Source organism: Dromiciops gliroides, chromosome 5 (genome assembly GCF_019393635.1).
Source record: "Dromiciops gliroides isolate mDroGli1 chromosome 5, mDroGli1.pri, whole genome shotgun sequence".
Lineage (NCBI taxonomy): Eukaryota > Metazoa > Chordata > Mammalia > Microbiotheria > Microbiotheriidae > Dromiciops > Dromiciops gliroides.
This window is the reverse complement of record NC_057865.1, coordinates 144080670-144107201: the sequence shown is the minus strand read 5'-3', so window position 1 is coordinate 144107201 and position 26532 is coordinate 144080670. Positions and strand designations below refer to the sequence as shown.

At 36.3% G+C, this 26532-nt stretch overlaps 1 protein-coding gene across 2 annotated transcripts in view; it reads right to left on the bottom strand.

Moving 5' to 3' along the window:
- Positions 1-26532, bottom strand: part of COG5 (component of oligomeric golgi complex 5) — a 349622-nt gene that overhangs the window by 160307 nt on the left and 162783 nt on the right. For both annotated transcript variants that reach the window (XM_043965892.1, XM_043965890.1), the window contains exon 7: positions 18108-18238. In XM_043965892.1, the coding sequence (XP_043821827.1) occupies positions 18108-18238 (131 nt within the window). The remainder of the gene's footprint in view (positions 1-18107; positions 18239-26532) is intronic.

Here is a 26532-nt window from a genome sequence, read left to right as displayed (position 1 = left end):
TAATTCAGTAATTCTGAATTGCCATTAGGGGAGATAACACTAAAATTTAATTAAATTTTGCTTTAGTCAAATGAAAAATGTTTTGAAACAAAAAGGGCTGGCAAATGTCAAAAGTTACAATGTCTAAGAAAGTTTATACTGAAATAACCCCTGAAGGTAAAGAATAGGACTAAAGGGGATAGAAACCAAAGTAAGGCAGAATAATGTTTACCCTTTTAAAAACATTTCCTTACTGGTATAAATCTAGATTTCTTTGAGTATCCCTTCAAACATATCAATAATGGCACTGGGCACAGAAGTGTACAACTGTAAATTCCTGCGGCTAAAGGGGCTAAAGCTGTTAGGTTTCTTGCCAACTGTGTACTATGGATAAAAGTGTGGTGAACCCTCAGGAGCAAGTCACCCCTGAGTTATCTTGGGAGAGGCAACCCAGTTCAGTTTGGAAATGGAATAGGTTAAAGTTCTTGAGGCTGATTGGTAAAAGGATCAGCCCATGAATAGTCATTATACTTCTAGCCTGGGGTCCAAGATGAGGAAATTCACACACACACACACACACACACACACACTCTTACACACACCTCTACTCAAACATAAGGTCACACACATATATAATGGAATAGTGGATAAAGCAAGAAAGCCAAACTTTCTGAATTCTGCATAGTTGCCCAATTACCTAAAGAAATTTTAAAAATTGTAATATTGAGAACATTTTTTGAAAATGTGTTAGCTTTCAAGGAACCAGTGTAAATAAAGCTATTTTTCAAATTCTAGATATAAGTCTCTAGTTATTTATCTGTAACACAGAAGTAATAAAAAAGGCAATAAGGTATTTTAAGAGACTTTCAAAACTTCCCTTAATGCTAGTGCCTTCTAGCTATTGATTTCCTCCAATTTTTCCAGCACACATACACATGCATATATTTAAACATATATGTGTCTATATGTAAACATATATACTACAGGGGCCAAATTTAATATGTGGAAAGTTAATTGGGTGGCTCACCATAATATTGGGGTTCAGAAAATGAGGGACCTCTAGATCCAAAACTTCCTCCCCCCTGAACTGCCTTTTTAGTTATTTCTCCCAGGCCAATAAGAAAGGAGTTTAGCAGCCTCTTTTCCACAAACGAATCAGGTTTTATTAATGGGAATAAATACACAGCAAAGGTGAAATTAATAAAGTCAAGGACCAAGGGAATAGGAAAAGAAAATGGATAATCTCCCTAACTCTAACAAAAACCTATACAATCCCCAAACTCACTTCCAGCTCAGCTAATTCAGAGCCTGACTTGTTTATTAATTCACCACCTGGGGTCCCTAGTTTAAACAGCTATGCAGCCAGCGCCGATAGGCAAAGCCCACAGGACAAATCGACAGGGAAAAAAACCTCTCTCTTGTCCGCTCCTGGAAGCTCGCTGACCGGAAAAGATGGAGCGCCCCTCAGCGAGTGTTTACTCTCCCTCCCCCAAAAGGGAGGTCCTTCAAAGTGCCTGTGGAGAGTGGTTTCCATGCTGACATCAGCAGCATATGTCACTCAGGGCAGGCCAGGTGTGGCCAATATCGAATCATCCCTAGCCAGTTTTCCAAACACTACTAGATCATTCGGATGAGACCCGTGGGTGTCCTGCCAAATTCCATTATTTTGCCACATTACGTGTGTGTGTGTGTGTGTGTATATACTATATTATATATATATATATATATATATATATATATATATATATATATATAATATATATATATATATATGTATGTTTTGCTTATATATAGTTGTTTTCGTTGTTGTCTCCCCCCATTAGATTTTGAGTTCCTTCAGAGCAGTGACTGTTTTTTGCCTTTCTTTGCATCCCCTATCCTTAGCACCAATGCCCAAGAACATAGTCAACACTGAATAAATTATTGTTGGCTTGGTGAATATTAAAGTCCCTAAATTCAAATCTCTCTCTCTTTTTTTTTTTTTTGGTATTTTTTCTTTCTGGGGCAATGGGGGTTAAGTGACTTGCCCAGGGTCACACAGCTAGTGTCAAGTGTCTGAGGCCGGACTTGAACTCAGGTCCTCCTGAATCCTGGGCCGGTGCTTTATCTACTCCACCACCTAGCTGCCCCCTCAAATCTCATTTTTGACACTTACCAAATGACGTGAACCTTACTAGCTAGCCTCAAGAGATATGTGACCCTAGGCAAGTCATTTAATCTTTATGTTTCTCCCCTCCTTCCTCATCTGAAAGGAAACTAAGACTTACCTCCTGAGTCCTCATTTGATTCTGATCAGTGCTGAAGAAGTTTCCCATTGGAAGTTCCCATAAAGCAGCAGAAATTACAGATTTTAAACATATTCCCAAATAAAATAATAGAATGGTAGAGAAACAAAGGGCCACAGTGATTACTTAGTCTAACGTCTTCATTTTACACATAAGGAAATTAAGGTTCACCACACAATTAGTTGATGTTATAGCCAGAGCTATAACACAAATCTCCTATTTTGCCTTATACTCTTTGACTATTCCACATTTCCTCTCATTAATCCACATCAGTCAGAACTATCTCTCACCCATGGAAAGATAGTAAAGTAAAATAGTTTGGTATTACATGTTTTTCAGAGAACCTACTGAAAACTCCACATAAATTTCTATTCTAGGTTTTAGACAATGAATTTAGTTTTAGTTTGGTAATTTTTATGTAAACAATACTGTCCCCCAGTTAAGCCAGGTACTATTTTAAATATTTATTTAGCCAGCTACTAACAGTGCTAAGATTTTAACAGGTTTTCAATAAATGCTGATTGCCTAGTGCTAACTGCACTTGTGCTAAATTTTCTTCCTTGAAACAACTGCAAGTTAGTGATTGTCAATATGAACTAGATTTTAATCAGAGAGTTTTAGAGCTGAAAGATACTACAGACATTATCTAATTCAATCCCCTTTATTCTGACATCAAGGAAAAAAATACTGAAATAAATATACTGCTCTAAAGTATGTCCTATCAGTCACAAAATTTCAGAATCTGAAAGATGATAGTCTGTTGTTGGGTCACAAAGGGGGTTTCACAGAAAATTCAAACTGGTTATTAATATTCTAAAGCAATAAATCTTTGATTATTGACACATTTCAACTCAAAAGAAAAGGTTTTTTGGTTTATAAGACATCCAATGATATGGGATGGAGGAGGCAAAAAAGGGTTACAGATGGGGCAAGATATAGAATTCACACCTTGGATATTAGGATTTTTTTCTTTCTTTCTTTTTTGTTGGGGACAGGTCAATGAAGATTAAGTGACTTACCCAGGGTCACACAGCTAGCAGGTGTCAAGTGAATGAGGCCAGATTTGAACTCAGGTCCTCCTGAATCCAGGGCTGGTGCCGCTTTTTATAATATTGGGATTTTCAGGACACATCAGAAAGAAGAAATGGGGATCAGTGATTTAGAGCAAAGTTTCTTAAACTGTGGGTTGCAACCCCATAACTGAATGTAGGGGGCATGTAAAAAGTTACATATTCCTATTTTGTATACCAATATACCTAGGTCACATAAAAATTTCTCAGGTGAAAAGGGGTTGTGATTGGAAAAAGTTTAAGAAGCCCTGATTAGATCAAAGTTGTCAACCATGCTTGCTGAACCAGATGAAAATGTAATTAGGAAATATTAATCAAAATAAAAATGTAATAGAACATGTATAATGTTAATGCGTGGTTTTCTAAGTCAATGTATAGCCCACAAGGATCCTTATGTACTGTTTACTAGCCCCATTTCTATTTGAATCTGACACCACCAATGATCAAGGCAGAATCACCCTTTGGTACCAGGGTTATACAGGTTCTTATCACTATCACTAGTCCTCAATTAGCTCCAGGTATTTCCAAGTCAATCCCTCATAAAAACGTTACTCTCTGCCACATGAATGACTTTATACGGAAAGACAGGTATGCTAGCAGGCATATATGATTGCTCTCACAGTTGTTATATTGTTTCTTCATTGAAATAAATGCAATAATACAAACTGTTACTGTATAAATTTCTAAATCAGCCAGTATTTATGCAATACCTACTATATGCTTGCCACTACTCTTAGGGTGCTATAACATGCAAAATAAATATGACTGCCATCCCATAAGGAGTTTATAATCTGAATGTTTCAAGAATGAAAGTAGATGGATTAGTCATTTATTTTTCATAATTGTGCCAGAGGTTTTGTTCATTACAGCCTTTTGTTGTACAAAGGCATGCAATTCTAAAGTAACTGCAATTATAAAATTGTAAAGAACCCTCCACACTGGCCCTAAGTTACAACATCCTAAACAGACCTTACCCACCCTGTTGTTTCAACTCTTTGTTAAGGGCTAAAATTCTAGCTAAACTGTCTAAAATATCTAATGAGTGGTCGCCAATAAATTATAAGCTTTAGCAAGAGTTAGACTTTTAAGCATTTATTAAGGAGAATAACAATTTGGTAAAGAGAGAGAGAAAGGCCTAGATTCCTATCTATTAAAGGGAGAGCACATTTCCAGCTCCGCTCTCCACCAGAGTCCAAAGGAAAGAGCCTCAGAGCGAGAGTCAGTCTCTTCCTTCCTCCTCCCACTAGCTGCGTCACTTCCTGACGCCAAAGAAAAGACTCCTGGTCTTGCCCTCAAAGACCTTTGCTTCATGGGTGGAACTCTTCTACAGTAAGTCTCCAGCAGGTGGCGTCATTCCAATCGTTACATCTTGTTCTTTCAATTATGGTATACCTACCATAATCCTCTACTCATAGCAATTACTGATAAAAACAACCACCTGAACATAATTTTTTCCATGAAAAGATATTTAAGTAGCAAAATAGAAGGAACTCTATTGTTCATCAGGTGTAGCTAAAGGGAAAAGTTGGATATAGATCAAACTACATGGTGAGTATAGATTAAAATGAGTTTTAATACAGAAAAAATTCAAGTTTATTTACGATAAAATGTTGGTTATGCAGAATAGAGTCGTCAAACTTCAGCCAGCAAAACTGCTCATTGTAGTGAACCAGATTAAAATGTAATTGGGAGATGTTTAACAAAATAATACAACATAAAGTTAATATGTGGATTTCTAGGACAATATAGCCTACAGGGATCCCTTCATATTTGAGTTTGACACCAATGACCTAAAGACCTCTTTTTGAGAAACTTCTGGAATCTTTGACCTCCCTTGGCAGTAAATGACCTTCACTCTCAATCTTCATAGATTATTTCCCCCCTAACTCTCTAATGGAAGATTGTATATGATAGTGTTCTGTGTTGGTGTGCTAGGCCCCTGCTAGTCTGTAGGCTTATTTAGGGCAAGTGTTATGGCTCATCTAAATTTCTGATCTTCCTCTCTAATGCCCAGAACAATGTAATAAATGTTCATTACTGCTGTCCAGCATAATGCTGAAACAAATATTCAGAAAACAAGAAGCCTTTGAGCAGCAAAGTACCAGTCTAAAAGACGAGCAACAAGAACATCCAAAAAAAGCAAAAACCCTAAAGATAACAGTTGATTTTCTGTGACTGACTGATTAGTCATTCACTCAGATAAAAAAATACAAACACTCCAGCTACTGATGTCTGTACAAAGGTAACAACAGAAAAGTTTAAATGGTAGCAGTTGTAATAGCAATAAAAGGACCTATTAATGGTAAATAAGGATAGAGGGCAGCAAGCATTTTGACCACAAAAAAAAAAAAAAGACAGCCAGTGGTTTTATTTATTATTTATTTAGTTAGTTAGTTAGTTTTGCGGGGCAATGAGGGTTATGTGACTTGCCCAGGGTCACAATAGCTAAGTGTCAAATGTCTGAGGCTGGATTTGAACTCAGGTCCTCCTGAATCCAGGGGCCAGTGCTTTATCCACTGTGCCACATAGCTGCCCCCAACAGCCAGTGATTTTAAACAAACAAAAAAAAAAGGTAAGATAGGTTGGCTGCTTATGGTTGGAGAATAACTACTTCAATAGCCGTTAAGGGGCAGCTAGGTGGCATAGTAGATAAGTACTGGTGCTGGATTCAGGAGGACCTGAGTTCAAATCCAGTCTCAGACACTTGAATGGGTGACCCTTGGCAAGGTCACTTAACCATCATTGTCCCTGGGCAGCAGCGAGAGGTGGGGGGGCATTAAAGACTCTAATGTAGGCATGTAACAGGATAACAACCATCAGCACAGCTAAGCAATTTGGGAGGAAGGAGATGGAAGAAATCACCATTGTATAGACTAATGAGTTGCCAAACTATAAAAAGTAATCTATAGTCTATAACAAAGAATATGCAAAAGTAGTACATTTATCTATTTGTATAAAAATATTTATAGCAGCTCTTTTTGTGGAGGCTAAAAATTGGAAATCAAAGGAATGTCATCAATTGGGGTATGGCTAAACATGCTATGGTATATGATAGTGATGGAATATTATTGTGCCTATAAGAAATGACAAGGCAGGATGATTTCAAAAGGCCTGGAAAGACTTGTATGAACTGATGTATAGTGAAGTGAGCAGAACCAAAAGAACATTGTGCACAGAGACAACAATATTGTTTGATGAAGAACTGTCAAAGCCAACTATTCTCAACACAACAATGATCCAAGACAATTCCAAACGACTAGTGATAAAACATACTATCCACCTCCAAAGAAAGAAACTAATATTGATGGAACACAGATTGAAGCGTGCTATTTTTCACTTTCTTTCATTTTTTTCTTTTATTCAAGTTTTCTTATACAAAATGATTAATATGGTAATGTTTTACATAATCATAAATGTATAACCCAAATCTGATTGCTTACTGCCTCAGGGAAGAGAGAGAGAAGGGAGAGAAGGAGGGATAAAAATTGGAACCCAAAACTATAAACAAAAATGTTTAGTACTTTAAAAAAAGTAGTACATTTCACAAAATCTTCCACTAAAGGCAGTTAAAATTTAAAGTTCTAGTGTGTAATAAATTAAAAAGTCCCTTTATTCAGACTGATTACTACCTAAAAATGTCAGATAAGTTGATAATATAAATAACATATAATGAAATACAGTATTTGTCAAAATTTATCCTGGGGGAGGAGGGAGTCCTTAGGTATTCCTCTTTAAAGAATTACACCCTCTCAAACACAATCTAATTAGTATAAAATAGTCTTTTATTTGGGGCTTAGAGAAAGTGACCAAGAGAGAAGTGAAAGACTTCCCTTGTAGGGGAAGAATGGCTTAGAGACAGTATGATTCTCTGAGGCACATTTCTCCTCAAACAGAAGAAAGGCAAAAGCTTTCATAGAGAGGACTATGGTAGGGGGATGGATAGGGTGGACCACCTGACTACGGAAAGTTCCCTTTCGGGGTGGGGAAAGCTTGGACAGGGTGGTCATCCTGACTTCTGGAGTTATCACTGTGCCCGGGCACCAATCAGGCAGCAGCCACACCTAATAGGCTTATCTCCCTTACTTCTTAGGTGTGTCCATCCTGATAGCTACCTGACCCAACCCCCATGTCAAATCTGATATTAGTCACAATCAAACCTTTTCCATGAAGAGCCTTGACAAAGACTGAACTTACTTTCAAAAATTTAAAGAAAAAATTACATTTCAACAATCTATAAAATAATGATTAAACATATATATATATATATATAGCATTTTAGTTACAAAGAACATGGTTTAAGAGTAGGGACAAGAAAAGGCAAAGGTTTACCCAGTATGCCCATAAATTAATCAATATTTCCTTCACTAAGAGAGTAATAACATACCCTTTGATCCAGTGACTATTCCTAAGCATATACCCCAAGGAGGAAAAAAGAAAGGTCTCAAAATACATATCAAATATTTAAAGCAGCATTTTTTGCAATATCAAAAAACCTAACAACTGAAGCTGCCCATTAAGGAATAGTTAACTACATTGTGGATATGAATGTGATGGAATATTATTACTTAAGAAAGGCTAATTATGAAGAAGCATAAGAAGATTCATATAAATGAATGCAAAGTGAACTGAGCCAGGACAACAGTATAGACCATAATTACAACAATGTAAATGGAAAAGAACAATAAAAAGGAAACTGAAATGTGTAATGATAATGACCAACTATACAAAATAGATTAGAAATGAGTCTCCCTCCCTTCTTTTTATTGATGGGGGATGAGTGTCAAAAGATGCATTACAAACACACTATCAACTAATTTTATATGATGGTTAGTTTTCTGAACTATTTTTTTCTCTCCTTATTCTTTGTTACAAAGGACTAATTCATTAGGGTGAGAAACGGCCAGAGATAAACTTAGAAATAAAGGTGATGTAAAAACACAAAAAATTTCTTTTTAAAGATAGTCAAGAGGTAGTAGACATGGTAACATCAGATTAAAAAACAGAAAAATTTAATTTATTATGTTCTATCAGTGATAACAATAGTTTACTGATGTGAGAGTTATATCTACATTACTTATTTTGTATGTAATCAGACAATGAACTTTTTTAGAACAAAGATAAAAATCAATACTACATTAGAAGAAAAAATAAAAAATTAGAAGATAAGTTGAAGCAATTCCAACTGACCCATTAAACAAATCATTAACATTGAAATGGGGAAAAAACAAAGAAACAAACATCAACACAGACTATCACCATTTCTTAAGGAGTTTTAGCCAATTTTACATCATTCAGGATGAAGAGTCCAAAAGATCTTTACCTTGTTCAGTAAACATTTGATTATTCTTAACAAGAGTGAGATACGGTAACCATATTTTTTAAAAATTATTAAACTACAATTGTGTTTTTAAAATATTAATGCTACTGTACAGTTTTTGGCAGTAAAGTATATATTATTTTTATTAATATATCAGTAAAGATTGACCATGTGTCTCCATAACTTCTCAAGCCCTTCAGACCTAAGATGTCTTACGAGGAAGGGGAGAAGGGCCAAGCCAATGGCTCACTCATAGTACAAGCCAAGAGCTCACTCATAGTATAGCCAAGAGAGCAACCCTGGGAGAGGCCACGGATTTTTAACCTCTTTTGACCAGATGAGTCATTATAGATTGATCAAAGCTAATTGGTTAGCATTATTCAATTCCATTAGTTGAAATGACTTGAGGGTGGTCTAAATTAAAAGACCCTCACTCAAGTTGCCTAAGGCAAAGGCCATTATCTAGTGTGGTCCTTCACTGAGCTAGACAAAGTGTCTATCTCCATTTCTTTCTTTCCCCTTGGGTTTTATCTCAGGTAAGAGGTGAACTTTCTGGAGGGGTGGGGGGGAGAAAGGACTGAAACTGATCTCTGGGTCCCCCAAAAGAAATCTATTATAATAATTATTTTCTCACATAAGCACGGACAATCATTTATAATATGAAACGTATTTATTGCATCTTACCGAGGTGGAGAATGGCCCAACAAATCATAGCACAGGAATTTAATGAAAATATTATGCTAAAAGAAATAACTTGGGAAGATTCTGTCAATGAACAAACGAATGAAATCTTAAACCTAATAGAATGTGTTATGACCATGATAATGTAAAAACAACAACAAAAACAACACTAAAAGACATCAAATGACTAATCTCGACTGCAACAAACCCTGGAAAATTGAAGAGTTTTCTAACTTAGATTTATAATCACTAAAGGAGTATGGCCTAATTACCTCACACCATGAAAGCCAAGTAGATGAAAAACACCTACTGTCCAGAGTATCACATGCAGTTGAATGGACAGAAACTAGTTGTACCGTTAAAGATTTTATGGCAAGGAGAACTGAACAAGGTGAAGACATCCATATTGGTTTTAGGAAATAAAGTTATTTTAATGGTCCCAAGTTTCTCCCTCAAATGTCTCCTTGACAGCAGGGACTATTTTTTTTTGGGGGGGGGGGCCTTTCTTTGGGTCCCCAGCACTAGCACAATGTCTGGCACATAATAAGCATTTAATAAGTGCTTGTTGACTGAGTAACTAAAGATTTAACTTGTTTACAACACTTTTTAAGGCGAGAAAGTGTCATGCATACCACACCTCCTAGGAAATCGAATTGAAGTTCACCCAAAGTACAGTGGAGAGCTAGTACATATAGGCATCATAAATAGTAGCATATTACTAATGAAAAGAATGTGTTTTTATATGTGTGTGTATATATATTATATAAACATATATAAATTTTGTAAAATGGGAGTGATAATACTATATTATGTATGTGTGTGGTAAACGCGAGAGAGAGAGAGAGAATTACTTACTCCCATTTTACAAATTTGCGACCTATAAATCAAAGAGATTACAATGTGGCTACAGCAAAAAGAACACTGGTTCTGTGGGCACAGGATCGGGAACAAATACAACCTCTGACACTTGCTTCTATGTGACCTTGGCAAATTACTTAATGGCCCTGGGGCTGAGTGCTTTCATTTTTTAAATGAGGGAATTACTCTAAATAGCCTCTGTGAGAGGACGGATATCTGTTAGGGATGCTTGTTCCCCTACTAGTTTTCCCTAAAAAATGACCAAAGCCAAGGAGCCTCACTGGCCCCTATCTCCTCTGGCTCAGCTTCTGATCACCTAAGGACATACAAGATCCCACCCACCCTACAGTTCTGGGTTCCTCTATGTGAGAAAACCCCATTTACAGATTTCTGGGACCCAGGCTTGGAGAAGTATCTATGGTCTTTATTTACATTTCTTGAAAGACTGGGCCCATTCCCCTAATGGAATGGAGCAAACCGGGCCCCTGAGCCCTTTTATCCTATTACACGGCTGGCCTCCCCTTCTTCCCCAGTTACACTGGTTGCCAAAACTAGCCAATCAACATTGCAGGGCAGCCAGTGGGGGAGGTGACACAGAGACAGCCCTCTAAACTCCTCCCCCACATGACCAGCCTTGGGTTCTCCCTCATCATGTGATTCAGTTGGTTGGGAAGGGGGAGGGAAGGCAGCCCCTTTTTAGACTGGGAGGAGCCCCAGCCCATGTTTTCTGATATTAGCATTTTCAACTTTTATGGGAGTTGGGGGGGACCCCACATTTCCCACACTCTAACTCTGTTGGATATTAGAAGACCCCTGTTGTGCACACTGTCCTCCTGAAAAGACATATGGAGATGTTGTTGTTCAGTTGTTTCATCAGTCACGTCCAGCTCTTCATGACCCAATTTAGGGTTTTCTTGGCAAAGGATATTAGAGTGGGTGCCATTTCTTTCTCTAGCTCACTGTACAGATAAGGAAACTAAGGCAAACAGGGTTAAGTGACTGACAGGGTGACCACCGCTGGTAAGTGTCTGAGGACAGATTTGAACTCAGGTCTTCCGGAGCCCCAGTCCCAGCACTCTATCCTAACCACTGTACCACCCTAGTTGCCCCATATGAAGATGAGAACCACCATACCTATAGAAGTTACATGTTACTTATCTTTGCTGTATAACTTGCTATGTTAGCTAAATAAACCCTCCTTGTAATTGTTCAATGACCTATGAAGGCCTCATTTATTCCCCAAATCAAACCTAAAATAATAGGGTGCCAGCATTAGGACTACTGTTAAACAACTCCTGAGGTCCCTTCAGGCTCTGCATCTATGAGATTTTAGAGATCTCGTTTTCTACATCAAGAAACTGGGGCTCCAAGAGATCCAGTGACTTACCTGCTATCACACAGGTACTTAAAAATGGAGTAAAGGTCTGAACCTAAGCCTCTGACCCTGCTGTCAGAAGTCTCTACTAAGTAGCAGATCAGAAAGTCAAACCAAGGTATTCTAACTCCAAGTCTAGTCTTCCTTACATTAGGTCACATACTACTTTTCAACGTATACTTCTTCCATAATTCTCTAATACTGTATATGCGCAATTTATCTAAGTGAACATTAAACAAATAAATTTTTAAAACCTTAAACCATTTGAAGCCAATCTTAAGAATTAGTACAAATAAAACCACCTGTCTATGAAATAAAATGGTTATAACGTTAATTTAGAAATATACATCAAGGTGAAGCCAAGAGTGACAGAATAGCAAGTAGTACAGTGAGGCACCCCAAGTAAACTGCTCAAAACAGATTTAGGAAAATGCACCAGAATGAATCCTGATAGGAAACACAAGACAGAATCACGATGCGTTATTTTATAGCCTGGAACAAAGATGGAGAGGTCTGAAGACATTGGAGATTGGTCCTAGCAGGGGAATGGAAACTGCAGGGGACCTCTCTAACCAGGGACACAATGAGAGGTCACCAGATCCAGACCAGAGGAAGTTAAAATATTGCAGGGCAAAAGAATATGTGCTGGCAGTCTAACACTCACCACACCATCTGATTCAGAGATCCAGAGAGTAGACTAAGTGCTAGGAGTAGCATTCTAGGAATGGAATGACTATCGGCTCTAGGTTTTGGAAGGAAGCAAGTTCAGAAGAAAGTATCAAGTATTTAGCTCTGACTTCAGGAGCCGAGTGCAGTCCTCAGTTCCAGTCTCCATTCCAGTCTTCCTCCTAAAGAGGAATAACCAAACCAGGGCAGCCATCCTAGACCAAAGTAGAGCCCACAGTTTTGTGACTATGAACAAGCAGAGTTTTCCCACAGACCAATCAATAATGGCTAAGTCTAGAAGCAATCTAACCAAACAAGGTAAGCCAGAGGCCTATCTCTCAGACCCAAATTCCACAAAACTTCCAGAGCTCAGTTTGGGGTAGGGGGTGAGAATGGGGTTGGAACAATGAAAGCCTGCAGGTCCCCAGCCTGAAAAGTCCTTGAAATACTGGAATAATAAATACAACACTCCAAGAAGCACCATCAAAACCAGCCAAAATGATCTCTCTAGAAATGTTCAGAGGCTATCCTGAACATAAAGTTCACAATCAAATAGTAGTCTAGAAGAATGAGAAATTTTTAAAAAATCATTAAGACATGGGGCAGCTAGGTGGCGCAGTGGATAAAGCACTGGCCTTGGATTCAGGCAGACCTGAGTTCAAATCCAGCCTCAGACACTTGACACTTACTAGCTGTGTGACCCTAGGCAAGTCACTAACCCTCATTGCCTCACCCCCCCCCCAAAATCATTAAGACAAACTATTATATGACAGGATGCTCTAGACACAACCCAGAATAAAGAATGACTCCAAACATCTACAATAAAACCTCACAAGGAAACACAGCCTGGGAGCAAATTCAACTAGAATTCCCTGGAATAGGCAAAGCAGGAATTATAAGAGATAACTTAAAATATTTGAATAAAAGAAATAAGATCTCTAGAAGGAAAAAATGGGAACATAAATGGTAGCTATGAAAGATTTGAAACAGAAATAATAGTTTGGCACATAGGATATTAACCTTGCCCAAGCATCAAACTCCCTAAAAATTAGACTGGATCAAACAGAAACTAATGACTCCACAAGAAAACAAGAAATAACTTTAAAAGTTAAAAGACTAAAAAAAGGAAATGCAAGTTATCTCACAGCAAAAACTCGATCTGAAAACATTCTGAAGAGGAACTCTTCAAGAATCAATGGACTAGAGGGCAGCCAGGTAGCACAGTGGAATAAAGCACTGTCCCTGGATTCAGGAGGACCTGAGTTCAAATCCAGCCTCAGACACCTTGAAACTTAATAGCTCTGTGACCCTGGGCAAGTCACTTAACCCTCATTGCCCTCACCCCAAAAAAGAATCAATGGATTCCCTAAAAGCTATGACCTCCCAAAAAGTGACTAGTATATTTCAAGAAAACTGCCCACATCTCTTAGAACCAGACATAGTAGAAATAGAAAGAATCCATCAGTCACCTCCTGAAAGAAATAACAAAATAAAACCCCATAGAAACATTATAATCAGAATCCAGAGCTTCCAGGTCAAACAAAAAATACCTGCAAACTGAAGGAAAGAATTCAAATACCAAGAAGCAACAGTCAGGATCACACAAGATTTAGCATCTATGAATATAACGGAGCAGATGTCTTGGAATACAATATTCCAAGAAGGCTTACAACCAAGAAAAACTTAACCAGCAAAAATTAGTATAATCCTTCAGGAGAAAATTGGAATTTTAATGAAATGGAAGGACTGTCAAGCATTCCCAATGGAAAAAAAAAACCAAAACAGACCTACATAGAATCTCTGAAGTGGTAAAACAGAGGAGTCAAGAGAAACATGAAAACAATTAACTATGAACAATCATAAGGAGCCTAAACAGGGATAAAATGCTTACATTTTAATATGGAGAGATCATGCATTGTATCCCCCTCTAGTCATCAGGGGTTATAGTGACCTGGGAGTGGTTCCAGTTACATCTTGATCTTAAAAGAAGGCCTGACTAGAAGAAGAAAAATTTTACCTTAGGTGAGGAAAGAGAGGAAGGTGACAGAAAATATCTCGCATAAATTGAGTGTGCAAATAGAAATCTTTACAAAACTAAGAGAAAGTTGGTAGCGAAAGGAGGTGATAATTGAACTTCCTTCTCATTTGAACTGGTCAAAGGAGGGTTGTAGAAATACATTTCACTCCACAAGAAAATAGGAGGGAAAGGGAGGAGAAGGAAGAAAAGGCCAATTTGAGGGAGGAGAGATTAAAGGAGGAATCAGTCCTAAAAGGGGAAGAGGTATATAAACATTTATATCTTCTCTTTGATGTGGCAAATAAAATATATAAAAACACTTATATCTGTTTTTTTAAAGTAATAATCCATTTTTGCTGTGCTGGACCCTGGGCAAGTCACTTAACCCCAATTGCCTCACACACAAAAAAGTAATAAACGTTTTATTTATAGTTTTTGGTTCCAATTTTATCCTTCCTTCTCTCCCTTCCCTCAAGCAGTAAGCAATTACACATATGTTATACATGTACGATTATGTAAAATATTACCATTATTAGTCGTTTTGTATAGAAAACTTGAATAAAAGAAAAAATGAAGTGAAAAATAGCACGCTTCAGTCTGTGTTCCATCAATATCAGTTCTTTCTTTGGAAGTGGATAGTATGTTTCATCACTAGTCGCTTGAAATTGTCTTGGATCATTGTTGTGTTGAGAATAGTTGTCCTTCACAGTTCTTCATCAAATAATATTGCTGTGCCTGCACAATGTTCACTTGGTTCTGCTCACTTACATCAGTTCATAAAAATTTTTCTAGGCCTTTCTGAAATCATCTTGCTTCTCATTTCTTATAGCACAATAATATTCCCATCACCATCATATAGCATAGCTGTTTAGTCCTTCCTCAATTGATGGCCTTCCTTTGATTTCCAATTCTTAGCCTTCACGAAAAGAGCTGCTACATATATATTTTTACAAACAGGTCTTTTTCTCTTTTTGGGGTTATCTTTGGATATAAACCTAGCAATAGTATTACTGGATAAAAGGGTATACACAGTTCTGTAGCCCTTTGGGCATAGTTCCAAATTGCTCTCCAGAATAGTTGGATCTTTTCATAACTCTACCAACAGTGGCTTAGCGTCCCAGCTTTCCCACTTCCCCTCAACATCCAATATTTTCCGTTTTTGTTTTATTTGTCACTCTGATAGATGTGAGGTTGTAGATTTCTCTTTGAAGCGGCAAAAAATTGGAAATTGAAGGGACACCCATCAATTGGAGAAAGATTGAACAAGTTACAGTATATAAACGTAATGCAATACTATTTTACTGTTAGAAATTATGAAAGCAATAATTTTGCAGAAACCTGGGAAGACTTGTATGAATTGATGCACAGTGAACGTGAGCAGAACCAGGAGAATAATATATATAATTACAAAAATATTTTAAAGACAAATAACTTTTGAAAGACTTAAGAACTCTGATCAGCACCATCATGATCAACCAGAATTCCAGAGGACCCAATGATGACACATGCAACCTACCTCCTTAGAAAGAGGTAAAAAAAACCAAACCTCAAGAGTGTAGAATGAGACATACTTTTTTTTTGGACATAGCTGATATGAAATTTTGTTTCTTAACTATACATGTTTCTAATACTTTTTTTGTTTTTCTTTCTTTTCCAAATGGAGAAAGGAAAAGGGAGAGTAGAGAGACACATTTTTTGCTTGACTGAAAAAAAATAGAATTATAAAAAATTATATTTTTAGATACTATTTTATTCTTTTTTCTCTAGAAAATTAGCATATGCATTATTCTTTAAAGCAAATTACTTTCTCTATTACCAAATCTATGAAGCAAATCCAGTAATATTTCATGATAATGCTTTCATCTTTTTCTCTTCTTAATATAATTAAGCACTAATGTAGTTCTTCCAAACAAGCCCCAATTTGATTGGAAACAGGTCACTAGCTAACAAACAGCAGTCATCTACTCTAATAATCTCTTGATTAACTTGATACAGTCTGAAACATCTAATAAAACTGTCAATTCTTCAAATTCAGTAAGATTTTTTACATGTAATTGGGGGAAAATACTATTTTTTTAAAAAGACAAATTAAGATTAATATTCCTTAAAATTGTCAGTTCTGCTTTTACTTTGAACACGAACTGATAATTCACCAAGCAAAGTCAAGTTTGACTATTTTAAGGACTACAAATTGAAATCAATCACTATTTCTAAAGTATTTTTTTATTTAGACCTCCTTGTTCTAGAAACTATTTCTAACAGGGAAGTCTATAGGGAAAATGAAGAATTTCAGTTGCACTTCCTGAATAAATGAATAAATAAATGAATTAAGGACTATGTGCCAAACACTGACATATAAGCTGGGAATACAAAAAGCAAAGAGTGTTTATAATATACATTTCACAAATTCCTGGGTTTTAAAAAATTGTTTTAAACTTTACAATAAAATTTTGTTTCCATTCATCTCTTATACTTTCTAAAAAATCATAAACAGGAACAAAACAAAAAAATTTCAATACCGCATAATGAAAGCATTATTTTTAAGATAATGGTGTATGTGAAGAGGAAGAAAAAAACTAACTTAAGACATTATTATGAGTGCCAAATAATGACGCAGAAAAGGAAATAGAACAAATCTTGATAGGAAAAATCAAAATATTGTTATTGAAGTGGAAGTTATCCCAGAATCAACTGTGTAGAATCAGACCATCCACTTGCCAAAGTAAAGATAAGAACTGCTTTTCTTCAAGAAAAAAATATAAATGGATATGGTGACAATTGAAACAATTTAATCCTAAACCACTTAAATAATAAGCAATGAAAAATGGGACACAGACAATACAAATTACATCAACATTGGTTAGAATATTTTTACAAGGAAGTTTAACTGATATAAATCTATATTCATAACAAGAAAATCAAGAGTCCACAGAGTATCATAGTTAATAAACATGTGTCTTACTTCCCAAACAGAGAGACATGATGCCAAAAGGCTATAATGCTTTAAAATATAAACTCACCGCAAAATCTTATGAAAAAAAATCTAGAATTAGAAGAAAGTTTAGAGTTTATTGCATCCAACACTCCATCTACGGCATATATTTTGTCTATAATCTCAACAAATAGAATTTATCATTTCATTTTGGGGTAGCTCTATCAGAAAATTCTTCCTGATATTCCTTATACTGAGGTTAAATCAGCTGCCCTATAAATACTACTCAAAGGATCTGACTCTGCTAGCAAAGCATGAGTGATTAAACTGCAAAGTTACCTTGTCTTAAGGTGCCATGTCAGTTTGGAGAGGATATTTTTATTCAGGCATAGTGAGAAATGTTTTCTTATACAATTATGTGAAGGTCCCTCCTTGGTAGAGAAATATCTTCTATTATAAAGACACAGAAATGTACTTTCTCTTATCATCTATACAGAGTTATTAATAAGTAAATGATGCTCAAAAGTAAGAGTCTATTGTCTACTAATGTATTTCAGAGATTATCAATCAAGAGTAAACATCTCTAGCACATATCAATATCTTTCTGGATTATATGCTTTTATAAAAAGTTGCATTTTTTTTATTTTCCCAAAAACATAGAAGCAGAAACACTGAATTTATTTAAACTGACTAATTCTGAAATACTATAAAGTAATTTTAGAACCTAAAATTAAATCAATGTGAAAGTTTTAATTAAAAGTTTTTATGGGTCCACTTACTTATTAAGTGTCAATAGGACTATGAATGGGCACATCTGTAAAGTGCTTAGGACAGTGCCTGGCACATAGCAGATACTTAATAAATATTTGTTTCCTTTCTTTACTCTATGTATTTTTCAGTTTGAAAAACTTTAAATCATTATTTTACCTGGGTTTCCACTCCTTGCTCAAGTAAACGTTTAGCCTGATTTTCAACCTCAAGTCGAGCTCTTGCAACAAAAAGTAGATCGTTTTCTATTACTTCTATTCCAGAAAGATCAATTCCTTGGGAAAGATAATCTATTTTGGGAAAAAAAATATTTAAAAATTTTAGAATTGGAAATTTTAAAATAGCAAAACATTTGCTATCATATATACCATTCAAATTACACAAATCATAATTAAATTTTTTCCATTTAAAAATAGATGTTAAAAACAAAAAAATATTTTTCAGACTAGCAGATCTCTATAGTTATTAGCATGTCAAGATAATATGAAATCTATTTTTCAAAATAGAGTTTTCTTGATATTGTTGGCTTTTCATCTTGTAGCTATCACCCTTTATTCCTTCCTGATCCCAAAGACATTCTTAAAAAAAAAAAAAAAAAGAAAATTAACCCATATGAACATAATCAGAAACACTTTTCACACAGAGTTGGACCTAAACAATTGGAAAAATACTAATTACTCATGGGTAGGCCAAGCCAATATAATAAAAATGACAATTCTACCTAAATTAATTTATTTATTCAGTGTCATATTAATCAATCAACCAAAAAATTATTTTATAGACAAAGAAAAATAATAAGAAAATTCATCTGAAATAAGAAGAGATCAAGAATATTAAGAGAAGGGGCAGCTAGGTGGCGCCGTGGATAGAGCACCGGCCCTGGAGTCAGGAGTACCTGGGTTCAAATCCGGCCTTAGACACTTAACACCTACTAGCTGTGTGACCCTGAGCAAGTCACTTAACCTCAATTGTCTCACTAAAAAAACCAAAAAAAGAATATTAAGAGATGAAAAAAAAAAGGTAAAAGAGGGTGGTTTAGTGTACCAGATATGAAACAATATTACAAAGCAGTAATCATCAAAGCAATCTGATACTGCCTAAAAAATAGAATGGGGGATCAGTGGATTAGATTAGGTACACAATACACAGTAGTAAATGACATAGCAATCTAGTGTTTGATAAACCCGAAGAGTCAAGCTTTTAGGGGAAAAACTCACTATTTGACAAAAACTTCTGGGAAAATGGAAAGCTATTAGCCAAAACTAGGTATAGACCAACACCTCACATTTTATGTCAAGATAAGGTCAAAATGGCTACATGATTTAGACAATAAGAATGCTATCATAAGCAAATTAGGGGCGCATGGAACAATTTAACTGTCATATCTATGGATAAGGAAAGAATTTATGAATAAACAGGAGATAGAGAATCACAGGAAGTAAAATGGATAATTTTGATTACATTAAATCAAAAAGGTTTTGTACAAACCAAACCAATGCTACCAAGATTAGAAGAAAAGCAAAGAACTGAGAAAAAATTACAGCAAGTTTCTCTGATAAAGACCTAATTTCTCAAATATAAAGAGAAGTGATTCAAATTTAAATGAATACATGTCATTGCCCAATTGATAAATGGTCAAAGAATATCCTTTGAAAGGCAGTTTTCATATGAAGAAATCAAAGCTATCTATAATTATATGAAAAAATGCTCTAAATAATATTGATTAGAGAAATGCAAATTAAAACAACTCTGAGGTGTCATCTCACGCCTATCAGATTGGCTAATATAATAGAAAAAGAAAATAACAAATGTTGGAGGGGATTTGGGAAAATTGGGACACTAACATACTGTTGGTGGATTTGTGAACTGATCCAATAATTCTGGAGAACAATTTGGAACTATGCCCGAAGTGCTATAAAACTGTGCATACCCTTTGACACAGCAATACCACTAATAGGTTGGTATTCCAAAGAGATTAAAAAAAAAAAAGGAAAAGGACACATACAAAAATATTTCCAGTGGATCTTCTTGTAAAAGATAGCAAGCAATTGGAAATTGAAGGGATATACATCAATTTGGGAATGGCTGAAGAGGTTATGGTATATGATTGTGATAAAGTACTGTTCTGCAGAAATGACAAGCACAATGGTTTCAGAAAAACCTAAACATGAACTGATGCAAAGTACAGTGAACAGAATCAGTAGGACATTGTACACACTAAGAGCAATACTGTATAATGATCAATTGTGAATGACTTAGCTATTCTCAGCAATACAATGGTCTAAGACAATTCTGAAAACTCATGATGAAAAATGCTATCCACCTCCAGAGAAAGAACCGATGGAGTCTGAATGCAGATTGAGGCATACTTTTTTTTTTACTTTATTTTTCGTGCATTTTATCTTGGGGGGGGGGTCTCTTTTCTTTTAAAATATGACTAAGATGAAAATTTTTTGCATGAGTACACATGTATAACCTCTATCAAATTTCTTACCTTCTCAATGAGGAGGGAGAGGAGGAAGGGAAAGAATTTGGAATTCAAAATTTTTAAAAAGAATGTTAAAATAGTTTTTGCATGTAATTGGAAAAAAGAAAATATTTTTAAAATTAAAAAAGAAATAAGGAAAAGAAGAACTAGATAAGAAAAAAAAAGTTTAATCCAGAAAACTGATCAATACATTGGGGTGGAGGGAAAAGAACAAACACCTAATTTTATATACAACGTTTCACTTATAAGCTCACTACTACATCTGTGAGATGTTTTCTTTGGTGATAACCTTGCTCTTTAGATTTTTACAACATTAATTTTCAACTGTTTTATGGTTGTTCTTTCCATTTATATTGTGAGGATCATAATATATATTGTTTTTCTGGATCTGCTTATTTCACTTCGGATCAGTTCCTTTAAGCTTTTCCATGCTTTTCTACATTCATCACATTCAACAAATATAGCATAGTACTTACATTCATGATTCACAATTTTCTTAGCCATTCCCTAATTAATAGGCATCAATATGTATCCAGTTCTTTCCTAACACAAAAAGTTCTGGTATGCATATTTTAGTGTAGACGGAACATTTATTTTCAAGAGTAGCCTCATTGGGGTTATATGTCTAGTAATGAAATTTTGGGGGTCAAAGAATATTGACATTTTAGCCACATTATTTCCAATTATAATTCCAAACTGCTTTCCAAAATGGTTGTGCTTATTCACAGCTCTACCAAGAATACATTAAAGTGCCTTTCTTTCCACAGCCTCTCTAACATTGTCTATCCTCTTCTTCGTCATTTGCTAGATGTGAGGTGGAATTTCAGGTTTGTTATGCTTTGTATTTTCCTTTTTATTGGCAATCTGAAGCATCTGTTCATATGATTGGGGGTTGGTTTTTTTTTTTGGGGGGGGGGGACACAGTGAGGATTAAGTGACTTGCCCAGGATCACACAGCTAGTAAGTGTCAAGTGTCTGAGGCCAGATTTGAACTCAGGTCTTCCTGAATCCAGGGCCGGTGCTTTATCCATGTTCATGATTGTTAACAGTTAACAATTTTTTATATAAGAAATGTGTGTTCATGTCCTATGACCACTTATGGATGAGAGTGGCTTTTCATCATATATATCTACTAATATCACACTTTTATCAGAGGTGTTTGATACAAAGATTTCCCCCTCAGTGCACTGTTTCCCTTCCTCTCCTGGATGGAACATTTTCATTTGTGCAAATGTCTGGGTCACATAAATAGCAAGATGGAGGACTAGACATTTTCTTCAGTCCTCTATAAGTCTCAAAAACTCTGCCAAAAAAAAAAAATTATATGCAAGAGGCAAAACAACTGTAGCTGTTCTTACATGCCAAGACACCAAAAAGCCCAATAAGGTAACAATCTTAGGAACTAACAATAGAGAATCAAGTTCCTAAGACACTAACTTGGCACCTCCTCTGCACAAGCTCCCAGGCTCAGGCATGGTACACGAAGCAACCCACTATGGTGTGCTCTGGGATCCACTCAGCGATTTCCTTGCTGCTTCAGTCTCTGCCAGAATACCCCACCATGCCCTCATCTCCCCAATAAGAAGTGGATCTCAACTCAACCCACACTCTTATGGAGGAGGGGGAAATAAAGGAAAAGTGGAGGCATCCTATGTCTGGGGGAGTCTTCACACATGACATTTCTATCATGCATTTTCAATGGCTATCCTCCTTACCTAGAATTCTCTCCCTCCTCCCTTTACCTACTGGATTCCTTCAAATCTAAGCTAAAATTTCATCTTCTATAAGAAGCTTGTCACAAGCCCTCGATGCTAAAGCCTTATCTCCAATTTATCCCTACATATCTCTTTTTCATATTCTTGTTTTGATCTTGTCTCCCTCATTAGACTATGAGGCCCCTGAGAGCAGGAGCTATTTTTTGCTTTTATTTGTAACACAACTCCCGGCACATGGTAGGTACTTAATAAATGTTTGCTTGACTTACGGCAGCAACACTGTAGCAACTTTCAGAAGCAACAAATTTTACACAAAGGTTGAATAACAATAAGAATGATGATAAATTGAGCAATTTGGGAGACAAATCAACAGTATTAGGAACCATGCAGTGGGTGCCTAATAAAATACTTTTGAACATAAGTATTGCTTTACTGATGAAGCAAATACTTGTTGACCAAGAGTATGAATTCTAGAGGATGCAAGGTGCCTACAATTCTGTTCTGTTTGTTTTTAATCTCACTGCACTTTAAAAGACAATGCTGGAAAAAAGGTGATTTTTTGAAATGGAATAGGCAGCCATAATATAGTGGCAAGAGCTACTGATTTGGAATCAATAGAAATATATTTAATTCCCAGCTCAGCTGCTAACAATCTATATGGTCTTAGATCCTAGTACAGGCTGTATGCAAGAGGCTTATGACCTCTTTGTTACTTCTCTGCAGATGAAAAATTGTTGACTGCCAAAAAAGTTAAAATCCATGCTATGGCTCTGATGTTACTGATGCTCCTCTTGATCATCATTACAACCTTGAATTAGGAAACCCACTACGACTGCAAAGATTTGGCATCATCTGCTACAGAGCCCAAACTTCTGAGATAAAAGATTCAGTCTGTCCAAAGCAGGGATGTCATAGGATTTATGGCTTTTTCTTCCTACTGCATATTTTTTTCCTTTTTTCTTTTTTTGGTTGCCCTCCTTGGTGATTCTTTAGCTTATCAATGTTCTTCCAAAAACAGAGTTCCCAGAATTGAACACAAAGAAAGGTAAAAGATATTCTTCGCCCTCAAGGAGCTCACAATTCAATGGAGACAAGAAAATAAATACACACAAATAAGATATATATATATATATACATATATATATATATCACATAAATAGGAAAGAATTAACAAATAGGAAGGTACTAGAACTGAGGGACTGGGAAAGACTTCTTGTAGAAGATGGAATTTCAGTTGGGACTTTAAGGAAACTAAGAAAGCCAAGAGGTAGGTAAGAGGATAGAAAGCGTTCCAGGTAAGAGAGACAGCTAGAGAAAATACCTGGAGCTGAGAGATGGAGTGTCTTGTTTGTGGAACAGAAAGAAGACCACTGTCACTTAACCGAAGAGGACATGGTAGGAAATAAAGTGTAAGAAGACTGGAGAGGTCCAGGGTGGCGGGGAAGGGGGGGGAAGAGGGGGCGTGGGGGGGGGGGGAGGAGAGAGGAATGTTAGGTTGCAAAGGGCTTTGAATAACAAACAGAGGATTTTCTATTTGATGCAGGAAGTATACTATAAGACACTATTGGAGTTTATTGGGTGGTGAATGGGGGGGGGGTGAGGAGCAATATGGTTAGACTTGCACTTTAGAAAAATCACTTTGGTGGCTAAATGGACAATGTAATGGAGTAGGGAGACTTTTGAAGGTAGATTCATCAGTAGGCTATTGCAATAATCTAGGCCTGAGGTGATAAAGGCCTGCACCAGGGATATAATGGCATCAGAAGAGAGAAAGGGGAATATTCTAGAGATGCTAGAAAAGTGAAATTGACAAACCTTAGAAACAAATCAGATGGGGGTAGGGGAGGGTGAGAGATAGTGGGGAGTCAAGGATAACATCTAGATGGCAAGCCTGAGGTACTGGGAGGATGGTGGTACCCTTGACAATAACAAGGGAGTCTGGAAAATGGGAGAGTTCGGGGTAAGATAATTGGTTTAGTTTTGGATATGTAGAGTTTAAGATGTCTACTGGACATCCAGTTTAATATATCTATAAGGAAGTTGAAGATTCAAGTCTGGAGAGCAACAGAGAAGTTAAGGCTGGATAGGTAGATTTGAGCATCATTAGCATATAGATGATAATTAGATCTATGATGGTGGATGAGATCATCATAGATTTTAAGTATTCTGTCACCTCTAGCATAGAATAATAATGATTATGACCTAGGCATTGATAAAATACAAAGAATACCATGTTCCCAATACAGAAATATTTATTATGGATGGGTCAGACTCATTAAGTAAAACCAGGCTAAGAAAGAGTAATTTTTAAGATAGTTAATATGAAATAGTACTGAAATAGTTTCTGGAGAAATCAAAGAAAAGAAAATCACTGATTTATGACAAAGATGAAAGGTTGGAATTTCTTAAAGTTTCCATGGGTAATGTAACTTTGCCCTTTGAAATTAGAAGTAAGGCAAGGCATTCTGAAATCAAAATGTAGCATAATTTTGCATAGAAAATGAGGCAAGTAATTTAAAGGTCAGAGAAATAAAAATTAGGGGGAAAGTAGACTAAAGGCATCAGGAAAAGTACTAGAGAAAAAGTGAGTAGCTAAAAACATGGTGTTAAAATAAAAATATTATTCTTAAGAAGACAGTGAGCTGAAGAAGTTTAGGTGTTTGACAATTTAAGTAATATTTTTAAAGTCCTATTTAATTCAGAGAACAGAAGATGTATACCAACATCCAAAAGATTTCCTATTCTTTTGTACATCAAAGTGAAACAATAAAGTAGAACAAGTGAAAAATGTGGACTGCTTAAATTTATAAAAATCTAATGAATATTGCTAATTGTTCTGGTAGAAAAATACTTTACTTGATATTGGTAGTATCTCTTCCAATATTTCTTCTATACTGATGTTTGATTTGGATTATATTATACTGATGTCAACTGAACTTTTCCAGAACAGATCTCTAACGTATGTGTGGCTGGAGCTGTACAGAATAGGCCAGAGACAGGTGAGTCAGAAATTTTATTTTCTGAAGTGAGGAAAAGGGCTTGCAAGCAAGGTTGGAGCTATAGACACATGTGTTGGGCTCTACCCCGGGGGGGGGGCGGGGGAGAGGGGGGGGCGGGTGGTGAGGTAGTGTGAAATTATCTCAATTCTAGTGGCTGGCCAGTGAGCTGTAGCCCTGACAATGAGGTAGCAGCAAGCATATGACAAGTTTGATTCACTGTAGGACATTCTGACTTTGCCCACTGTTTGCCTTTGACCAGGGAACACCTGGTAAATTGTGTGACTAGCCCAGAGGGTGAGATCATCCAGGAGGTGATGGCAAAGGATTGTCCTGCCAAGCTCAAGATGCAGCTTGCTTGCTGGGCCTTAGCTCTGGAAATAAGGAGTCTGTATTTTACTTTGTCACTGACATGGTATGATGTACATGAATAAGGTATAAAACTTTTAATAGCACAATTAAAAGTCATTCTTGACTCCTAATTCTCCTTTTTCCAATCTATCTAGTCAAACACAAATTTCAGTTGATGCTTTCACAGTGTCTCCATTCTTCTTCAATACCAGTTTTCCTGCCCTAGTCTAGGCCTTCATCTCATAGAAACAGATTTCTACAAGAACCTCTTAGATGTTCTTCCTGCTTCTAATGACCTTCCAATCAAATTCACTCAATATGCAACTGCCAACCATCCTTCTAAAACATAATTCCCCTACTACAGAACTTTAAATGGCCTATCACAGCAAGCCCAAACTCCTCAGTTTTGCATTCCCAGATTTTCACAGTAATCCAGTCCTATACCTTGAGATAAGTCTTACATGCCAGTAAGGTTGGGTTCCTTGCTACTAGTGCTTCCTTAACACATCATACTAAGTTTTACTTCTGCTCATGCTGCACCCACACACTTACAGAAACTTTTCCTATTGTATGTGTTCTCAAAAACAAGCACAGAATCGGAAGCAGTAGGGGTTCAATTTGTTCACTGACATATAAAAGCACATTTATTTAAGAAAACAAGAGGAAAAGAAAAATAAAGCTGAAGAAAGCAAATATTTAGAAATGAGACTGAGACAACCTGTAAAGGGTTTTATAGTAGAGGGTCATATCTGACTCTTTGAGACTCTAAAGACCATATTTTCCATGGAATTTTCTTTGCAAAGATACTGGAGTTGTTTCCCATTTCCTTCTTCAGTGGATTAAAATACAGCAGACAGAGCTATGTGACTTGCCCCAACTCATACAGCTAGTAAGTGACTCAGGCCACATTTGAACTCAGTTCTTTCCTCACTCCAGGCTCATTGTTCTATCCACTGAGCCACCTAACTGCCTCTAACACAGAGGATAGGGAGCCACATCTTTAAGGAGAGTGATGCAAAGTCATTACAAGGATA